Source organism: Phaethon aethereus (genome assembly GCF_964289735.1).
Source record: "Phaethon aethereus genome assembly, chromosome: 1".
NCBI classification, from domain to species: domain Eukaryota; kingdom Metazoa; phylum Chordata; class Aves; order Phaethontiformes; family Phaethontidae; genus Phaethon; species Phaethon aethereus.
This window is the reverse complement of record NC_138575.1, coordinates 123,208,522-123,218,749: the sequence shown is the minus strand read 5'-3', so window position 1 is coordinate 123,218,749 and position 10,228 is coordinate 123,208,522. Positions and strand designations below refer to the sequence as shown.

The following is a 10,228-nucleotide window of genomic DNA, read 5'->3' as shown; positions in this document are numbered from 1 at the left end:
AGAGGATGACCCAACCCCCACCCCCAAAAAATCATATAATATGTGACATCACAGTGTCTACTCTGTGAAGGAGAAAGCCTCAAAAATTAAGGAATTTTGTTCAGTTAAGATTGTTTATAGCAGTAGCTCTTCCATGCATCTAAGTATGCAAACAATGGAAGTTTAATATAAAATTGCAATGGCAGGAATTAACAATGATAAAACAAAACAGAAAAGCAACTGTTACACCAGTGAATGTGCTGCTGTATGCTTTGTGGTGTTTCTGGCACAAGTGTGGAAAAGCCTGTAAATTATTACATAAAAATCCAAGATATGGATAACTGTATCATCCAACTCTGAAGTCTAAAATATGTAGGAAGCATGAAACAAATCTCTCAGCTGCCAGAAAAAAATAAAAAGTGGTCCAAATATTTGGATTTTTTGTTTTTGTTGCCCTGTGTGGTGATGCAGAATGTGACTGAAGGGAGAAAACCCAATAGCTTACACAAAACATACTGGAGTGGCAATATAAACTAGCTGACACAAGCTTCACTGTACATTTAAATTGATACAATTGTCTGGTGCTTCCATGGCCAGTACATGTTGAGTGCCATAGGTCTCCTTAGAGTTAGAATGTTACAACAAAGACTAATCTGGTCATAATCCTTTAAAGTGCTTTCATATCCAGTTTCTAATGGTTTTTGTTTTCCTTGTTCTCATACCGCATTGTCACGTGATATTGACTTCCAGAACATGGTCGTCCTTGCTGGGAATGACAAGTATTTGCATACCCGTGCTGCAGTTGAAGACCTGACCAGATGAAAAGGATTGCAGACGAGGCATTGGCAAACCTTTGTGCTCCCCACTAGCTGCAGAATGCAAGCTACCTCTGCTCCTTATGCTGCTGCTGTCAGCTTGATCATCCACATTCTTGTCCACAGATAGGTTATCATTTTCAATCCAGCTATCTGTTTAAAACAAAAACCCACAGTTTCATTCTACGGAGTGATTAAGCAACTTAAAACTTATTTCAGAGCTCAGTCACACAGTCAACTTACCACATGTTAACAGTTACTGATCATCTCTGCTCAGGTAACACTCTGCACATTTTTGGCCAGCAGCAAATGTAAGAGTCAATTATATTGCTTTCTAAGGAGGTAGCATTACCTCACATTTGCCACAGGCTAGAAGGGTGCACACTGTCAGTTCCTGGAGCTCTGCTGACAAAGGGTAAGTTGCTTGCACAAGCCAATTCTTACTACAGTTCTGGGTAGTAAGTTCTTATCAACAGTACAGATAAATACTATAGGTGGCTTTCAGCAGTTCTTTTATTTTGTACTTAATCGTTTCAAAAACTGGGAAAAAATTTCACAGCTAATGAAGACACAGTAGATCTGCAGCTTACAGACAATGAAACCACAGGATTAGAGGGTTAGCAAGTTTTCACTTGATTATAAATCCAGTGACAACTAATTTTCACAATAATCTTTAAAGGAGATATAAGAAAACATTGCATTTATTCTTTCTCCTCACAAATCAAGGCTGCAACCCAAATTTAAAGTTCCTGTTAGAGCAACATTTTCTAAGTTTCAAATCAGAACTCTGAGTGAAGGTAAGTAACAAAAGACACCTAAGAGTACTTGGTCAATACACTTCCTCGCCTTGTTTTTCTCTTTACAGAAGAACACAGGAGAAGCAGAACCATTTCTATAAGTAGCCGAGATAGCTTTACCAGCATCAAGTTGCATGGAGTGAGCAGAATGGTGAGGGAGGTATTTAAACAATCTGACATCAGGAAAAGGTAGATATCCAGCAAACAGTGGCATCACTTCCATGTGGACTTTGTGAGTTGCTCGAGCTGCTACAGGCATAGATATGACTCCAGAACTTTTTCCACAGACTGCCCAGTTACTACTGTTGTCAACAACTGCAAGAATAAAGAGCAAACACTACAAACATCTTTTCTGAAAAATGAAGAACCCTCAGTATAGTTTTAAAATCAGTATTTTGGAAACATCTAAAAGTCCACCAGCTTCTGTGTATAAAGAGCTGTGCAAGTTAAGAAAACAGCCCTACACAAAAGGCACCAAGTATCCATCCAATCTGAACAGCATTTATATTCCACTTGAAAAGAGACTAATGGGGAAAAAATAAAATGTTCTCAGTCTAGCAAAATGAAAACTGCTTTACTGAGCAGCCATAATCGTAATACTAGAATATATGCCATAGAAAGTCTGGCAGATGTCATTATCAAGAAAAAACTTAGGCATTTTGTCAATATGCTTAAGAAAAATATTCTTACCTTCATACATAAGTTTTGTTGTGCAATATCCATCTGATTCTGTTAGTGCTTCATCTCTGTCAACCTCTGAGAGGTCAACAAGTCGGGTGATTGACACCTCTAAAGAGCAGAGTGAGCCTGTTTTACAATACTCTGCCCCCAGTGGTGGAAAAATTTCGGTTTTCACATGATACAAAGTCTGTCAGGAAGAAAACAGGGCTGTTATCAAGAAAAAAGGGGCGTTTTACTTGTGTTTAAACTGAACCAGGCAATTGATAGAGTACAAACTTAACTTTACATTTAACAGCCATTAAATCTTTTTAATGCAAGATTCAGCTGCAAGTAATGTTCACTTCATTATCTTTCTCAGTGTGAGAAAATAAGCATATCAAATTTTATTCATTCTATTTTTGATACCAGCAGCAAGCACACCATTTTTCCCTCCACTTCTGTGCTTTAACTCAGCCTTTCAATGATCCTAATCTTCATACTATTTAAACAAGCTTTTACTTGTTTCTTGGCTCCTTCCTTTCTAGACACATAACTCAAATTCTGAGTATACAGGGGAACTACTTCATCACTCTTACCATCATAGTCCCCAGAATAACAGTACTGACATTATGAAAGAGCTAATTTTTAATTACTACAAAATTAGATTTCTACTAAAAACCCCCAGTTTAACACAGTTAGTTCCCTTTAAAAACACCAGAAAGATGCTGAGAAAGGTGCCAACAAATGCTAGTTACATGCCAGCAGGTAAACAAATACCTAAAATACTGCTCAATGAGAGTTTTTAATAAGCAGGTAGAAAACATAGCAACACTGAAAACAGACAAAAGGATTTAATCAAATGAGAGTCTTCTCATGTTCCTACTTTCTACCCAAGCATCAAAAAGGGTAACACAAGATTTAATTTAGAGATCAGATTAAATAATGTTGATAGAACTGCTTTGACAGGAAGTTATATCTAGCCTACAAGCTTCCTAGATGATTAAAGGAATAAAAAGTTTGTCCACAAAGGGAAAGAAGAAACATTTAAGATAATGGCCTAAAAACCCCTAAATATTTCATTAGAGGAGCTCATCTCAAGCACTACAAAACCAACTCAAATGCTTTCAATAGCAACTATTTTTCGGAAATTGCTTTGGAAAGCGCAGTCTTAAACCAGCAGGGAAAAAGCAGGTCAGTAATCTTAAGGACAGTCTCCATGGCACAAGCCCAGGAAGGCAAAAACACAGAAAAAAATGAAACAAGGGCACTTGTGTAAGTATTATGGTGTCCCCCCCATTCCAGTGGCAAGTACATGATTCCACCATATCATATCAGGCTTCAGTTCTGTTGTTCAACAAACTGGCTTTCCAATGATTCTAGGTAGGTATCAATCTCATTATGTAAACAGAGTTTTTCTAATATATTTCTTGACCTTCCATATTAGGAAACCATATTCAGTTAACATATGCTATACTTAGAAGAGTACTTACAAAAAAATTTTCCACTTGAAATTCATAAGTGAACGGCTTTAGGGTAAGAGACTGTTCTTCAGAGGTAGCTGGACAAAAGCTGACTGAAAACAGGCACTGCAAGGAGAGAGGAAGCTCTTTTGTCCACTTCAATTCCCATACAAAGAATATTGATTGCTTACTGTATATGACCTGAAAGAGAGTGTTTATAGTATTAGCTCCTTCTTTCCTCTGAGAAAGAAGTGGAAATGCACATACATATGTTTGTCTGTTCTGGCACTAATATAGTTTATACGAACAAAATTACCTGTTTAGTGTTAAGTAAATCATTAGGGAAAATATGCAACCAAAATAAGTAATAGTGATTTATTTTTTTTTTTTAACAATGCACATCTAATTAAAAGGTGGGATACATTTCACTGTCAGAATCAATGTTTCAAAAGGGAACACTTCACATTCAAGTACGTATGAAAAATATTTTATTCAAAAGTCAAATTTAATAAATATATTAATAATGTTTATATATACTTTTCCTAGACACTAAGAATGACCTGTTTAATATCATGTTCAGACACAGCTGGAAGAAACTTCAAGGGGACTGTTTTGCAATTTAACTAGTTTACAGCTGTATTTCATTAGAAAACAGTCTCATTTTTTTCCTAACACTAATGTCAAACTGCAGCTATAAGATGAACAAATGAAATGTTAACAGTGATATGAGTGATATTACATTTGTATAGCTGTTGTTCAAGCAGGTATGTAGTGCTTTCATGAGGCAAATGGACAAGTTTGAAAGCTTACCTAATAATCTTTGCAAGTTTTAGAATTTAATCTGAGATCTACAGGTGTAAATGCCTTCTAAAGCATCTTTAAGAATCCAAGCTACTCAGAGGACTACAAAGGTCTGACCTAACATCAGCTATCACCCTTACTTACTACAAAATATATGTGCAGATGTGCTAATAATTTCACTAACAAGAACTTTCATCTAGCTGCCCTGCCAACGGTCTTATATACCACCAAGTAAATCTTTACCTGTTGAGATTCAGGGTTCAGAGGTACCAGCTGCAAATCTGTACAGTCAGCAGAATTTTTTAGGCTATTGTCTGAAAGCTGGAAACAGCGTTCTGACAAGTTCTGTACACAGACTTGCACGTATTTCCTGAAAAACACGACACAGTTTGTTCAACAAAATTTGAATAGTTACACTGAAAGAGTACATGTCCATAAAATTGTTTTCAAAGTGCACAGATCAAGCTAAAACAGAATGGCAGGTATATTTGTTTCTTCCAATCTTTTCTTCAATACTTATGAGTCTGTAGAAACAAGGCTGTAAAACATCCTCTTTCATATGAAATGAAAACAAGTAACTAAACATAAATAGGCTGGCTTGGTTTATCTTCTGGTCTTATTTCCAAAATAGCTGAAACCACAAATTTGTTTTACTTTTATGAAGGAACACTAAAGGAAATGCACAAGCTTCCAATGGGAAGCTGTGTAAGATAACAAAAGCCCAACTTTAAAAAAAAAAAAAAGGCTGCTGTAGATATTACTTATGAAACTCCAGCTCCATATTTTTAAGAAGAAACAAACAATAAATACTTAATGAGTACATTACCGTTTGCCAGCTGACAATAAGGAATGCTTGGCATTAAAAGGTATGCAGAACGTTAGTGCAATAATTGTGGAGTAAATCGACCAAGGACAATCAATGGTTATCTAAAGGAAAAAGGGAACAGAGTTCTTATTCATAATGGTCTTTGGCATAATGATTTTGTTTTTCTTCTCATTTCTAAGCAAAACTTTTCTCAGCAAGTGTCTACACCTAATGCATTCATAAGGGGAAGAAGAAAAAAAATAAAAAAAAAAAAATCAGAAACTAATCTGACAAAATATTAGGTTTCTGTTTTCCAGTGAGCAGGATATGAAATCTCAAAGAAGCTTTTCCTGTGGAAACTGACATATTCAGCTCTGAAGACTAGAAATAAAAGAAAGGAAGTAGAAAAAAAGATAAAATGACACGAACAATACCAACAGCATCTTAATACAATAATCTGTTAAAAGGTCAATATCAAATAAATTGCTGTAAGATCTATTACTGAAATGTCTTTATAATACTTCAATACATTAAACACAAGCTCAAAATATTTTTTAAATGTATTTAATGTATATTTGTTTTAACTTGAAGCAGCACGCAAGTGAAGATTTTTCTCCTGAAGCCTGGAGAAGAGAAGGCTCCAGGAACACCTTCTTGCAGCATCCCAGTACTTAAAGGGAGCTTATAAGAAAGACGGGGACAGACTTTTTAGCAGGGCCTCTCGCCATAGGACAAGGGGTAATGGTTTTAAACTAAAAAAGGGCAGATTTGGACTAGATATAAGAAAGAAATTTTTCACCATGAGGTGTTGAAACGCTGGGACGGGGCTCTGAACAACCTGATCTAGTTGAAGATGTCCCTGCTCATGGCAGGGGGGTTGGACTAGATGGCCTTTAAAGGTCCCTTCCAATCTAACCCATTCTGTGATTCTAAATGAATGCTGCTGTTCTTCCAACTGTAAAGCATATATAGGTAACAACATATTTTTAAATGAAGAGAAAAAAAAATTAAAATCTTTTGTCATATCACATTTTAGCAATGCTAGTTTATAGCTATTCCTTTTTACCCAACTCTTCACACACAAGGACACATGGCAGCACACTTCATTAATTTTAACAAGGAGTAACACTGTGAAAGGTGATAGTTTCAAGATCATTTTGCTGTCAGCTGAAGAGCTTCTTTCCACACTACTTATTTTATTCACCCTTCATAATAAAAATGAAGAAGTTACCTCCAACTAAATAACATGACAGCTTGAAACCCTACAATGTTAAGTACCTCAACACAGCATACAGATTCTTTGGAAATGGAAGAAACATCTCTCCCATGAGTCAGAAGGGAGAATTTAAAGACCACCATGCCACCTTTTACAGACACGAGTATCCTTCATCCTATATAAACTGCAAGTGTTAGAACATTAAAACTCAAGATTACTAGCCAGTGGAACAGTTGGCAATACAGGAAACCTAGTCTATATTTCTGATTGTATTTACATTTTCTTTACATTTATAACATTTGCTATGATTTCTGCATGTACATATTTTAGTGGAAAATTAGTTCAATGCAAGCAGGTTTCCCCCCATCACCACTATTTCTATTTTGTGAAGTGTATGCCCCATGATCAAAGAGATTTCATAATAAAAATGTTAAATTACATCTTACTTTTTGGTCAACAGTAGCCATACAGTTGTCCTGTTTCTGCTTCTCTTTGTTTTTTCTGTGAACTTCTTTATTTGTAGTATTTTCATTCTCCACTGCAGATTCTGTGGCTGATGGCAAATACATGACTTCTAGTTCAAATTCAATGACATGATATGCAGGAGCTACTGGCAAACTGATGCTTGTGATCTTTTCAGAAGACTGAATCCTTAATGATGATTCTGAGATCTTCTCTATAGTTGTGTAGAATAGGGAAATAAAGTAGTTTTAACACACATTCATCCCTTCCCACTTTTCATTTTATTTCTGTAAATAATGAAAGTAGCCTATAAACCAAGAAAAAGTACGTGGTGCCATAAGCATTTCCTAGCAAGACCTCTATGTCTGCAAAAACAGCAGTAAGAAACCATGTTATGTAACTCCACGGTAACCTCTTCAAAAGAGCTATAATCTGCATATCTTAAATACCACTGCTGTTCACAACTTCCCAATGGTAACGCTCTGTCCTTAAACTGCACAAAGGTAACCACCACATTCCATGTAGTAGTCCCTCCCAACATTCAAGAAAGAACTAAGAGAACAATTTGATAACAAGCTTCAAACGAGCTGAAGAGCTACTTTAGTACATCGAACGACACCTATTGAAGTTTTTACAACATCCTGCACCTCCTTAGTCTCATTAATTTCACTTCAAGCAAACTCACAACTTAGCATACATACATCAGTATTCTTGGTCGCCATCCATCATCTGTCTTTAAAATACTACACATGGGGTGCCTCTGTATAGTCTATTTTACACTTAATTTCATCAAAGTCTGTTAAGACTGTTCTTCCCATTTATCTAAAAGTAGCTTGTGTCTGAACAACTGAGGAGACCATACAGTACTTAGAATCATAGAATAGCTTGGACTGAAAGGGACCTTTAAAGGTCATCTAGTCCAACTCCCCCGCAATAATCAGGGATCCAACCTGACCTGGAATGTTGACAGGGATGGGGCATCTACCACCTCTCTGGGCAACCTGCGCCAGTGTTTCACCACTATCATTGTCAAAAATGTCTCCCTTATATCTAGTCTAAATCTACCCTCTTTCAGTTTAAAACTGTTACCCCTTGTCCTAAGGCTACAGACCCTGCTAAAAAATCTGCCCCCATCTTTTTTATAAGCCCCCTTTAAGTACTGGAAGGCTGCAATAAGGTCTCCCCGGAGCCTCCTCTTCTCCAGGCTGAACCACCCTAAGTCTCTCAGCCTGTCCTCACAGGAGAGATGTCCCATCTCTCTGATCATTTTGGTGGCCCTCCTCTGGACCCTCTCCAACAGGTCCATGTCTTTCCTGTGCTGAGGGCTCCAGAGCTGGATGCAGCACTCCAGGTGGGGTCTCACCAGAGCGGAGGAGAGGGGCAGAATCACCTCCCTCCACCGCCTGGCCACTCTTCTTTGGATGCAGTCCAGGATACAGTTGGCCTTCTGGGCTGTGAGCACACATTGCTGGCTCATGTCCAGCTTCTTGTCCACCAGTACCCCCAAGTCCTTCTCGGCAGGGCTGCTCTCAATCCCTTCATCCCTCATCCTGTATCGACACTGGGGGTTGCCCCAACCCCTGTGCAGGACCCTGCACTTGGCCTTGTTGAACCTCATGAGGTTCACATGGGCCCATTCTTCCAACTTGTCCATCTGGAAACCTATGCTCAGAAAAAAAGGAACTAGGATGTCATCTGTTCAAATGAAACACCAGCCAAAGGAAATGCTCCATTTACATAGAGCACTATGTAAAAACCTACTTACAACTACTTCACAATAAAAATGGTCTAGTCAAAATAGAGCACACATAGTAATAAAAGATCACCATGATTCATTTGGAAATCATGACAGATGCTCACCTCAGCAGCAGTAGCACCATGCCTACTGAGTTTCACCAATGAAAGTAAAAGTTGTCCAGCTATGTTTTCTGAAACCAGGACAAAAGTTCATACTACTACTTTGAGGACGAAAGTTTACGACCTTTCTTGCACTGAATTACCCCGTTGCAAGTCCCTAAAATTGTTCTTAATAACAACTACCTAAAAAGACAGCATCGGTGTTCTTAATACTGTAAGTACAGGTTTACTTCAGGATTAATGAATTTTCAGCCATTTAAAGGTTATTAATTTTTACTTCACTGCTTACCTCTGGTGTTGGAATAGATCACTGCCTTGCTCTCCGGATGGTACAGAATAGGCATGGCATCAGCGTTACTGAGCTGCAAAGTATCCCCATTCTTCATGGTGTAATGACCAGTGGTCACTGTGAATTTCACTTTCTGGGGAATGCCAGCCAAAAGGCTATCTAAAGAAGAAAGCAAAGATTGTTAATAGATTCCAGTACTTGTCAGCAGATGGTTACAATGCACTGCTAAGGCTTGTTAGCAATATTCCCAGACAATTTGTCACACTTGTTAGAGTAACTTAAAAGCGTGAGGTTTTGGTATTATGCAACACATTAAACCTAGTTCAGATATATTAGTGTGGAGAAACCGGTTGTTTCAACTTCAGTGACCAAAACCACGTTTTCTTGGATGGATTTGACTAGCTAGCTCACATATTGTGCAGCTCTGGCAGCACAGAATTCAGTGAAATAAATAATCCCAAAGAATTTTCTAAGCTTTTTGTTAAGTTCTCCAGGTTGTAGACAGCTTTAAATTCTTGCACCTATGATGCCAGTCATACCCGCAATGCTGTATTTACATAATCAAGATGACAAGAATGCCAGTGTGCACACAGACAATTTGATTAATGCCCAATATGCTTTCCTTCCTTCACCACACATTGCAACGCCTGTAACTGGAATGATAGCACAAAATGCATATTCACTCAAGTGCCTCAGTTAATAGTGTGAAAACAAAATCAGTATTAACTTCCATTTATAAACTTTAATAAACTCTACAAGAAGTAATGCTCAGCCATCCACAAAACCAATGGATGTATCCAGTATTAAATTTTAATAAGTTTATATTATCACCTCTAGTAAAGAATCCCAGTTCTTACGCATTTCTCATAAATACCAAAGAGACTGCAATGTCACAGAACTGACCAATAAGGAACTCCGTTAATTACAAATTTAAATATTCATTTCTAAGCATTGTGGCAGCTCAAATCATACCTGATATTTAAGTGACACTACATGTTCAAATTCATGTTCAAAAGTGACACTGCATGTTTCAGAGCCAAGTACTGGAATTAGCTGTTGAAAACTAGCCATCACCGACAGAGCATAC

The 10,228-nt window shown here is 37.5% G+C and overlaps 1 protein-coding gene across 1 annotated transcript in view; it reads right to left on the bottom strand.

Moving 5' to 3' along the window:
• Positions 1-708: 708 nt before the first annotated feature.
• TRAPPC10 (trafficking protein particle complex subunit 10) overlaps positions 709-10,228 on the bottom strand; it is a gene marked incomplete at both ends in the record, with an annotated part of 45,163 nt that continues 35,643 nt past the window's right edge. The window contains 8 exons of the mRNA XM_082014137.1: positions 709-947; positions 1,712-1,906; positions 2,282-2,459; positions 3,742-3,912; positions 4,756-4,882; positions 5,339-5,439; positions 6,980-7,209; positions 9,142-9,300. Of these exons, the coding sequence (XP_081870263.1) occupies positions 709-947; positions 1,712-1,906; positions 2,282-2,459; positions 3,742-3,912; positions 4,756-4,882; positions 5,339-5,439; positions 6,980-7,209; positions 9,142-9,300 (1,400 nt within the window). The remainder of the gene's footprint in view (positions 948-1,711; positions 1,907-2,281; positions 2,460-3,741; positions 3,913-4,755; positions 4,883-5,338; positions 5,440-6,979; positions 7,210-9,141; positions 9,301-10,228) is intronic.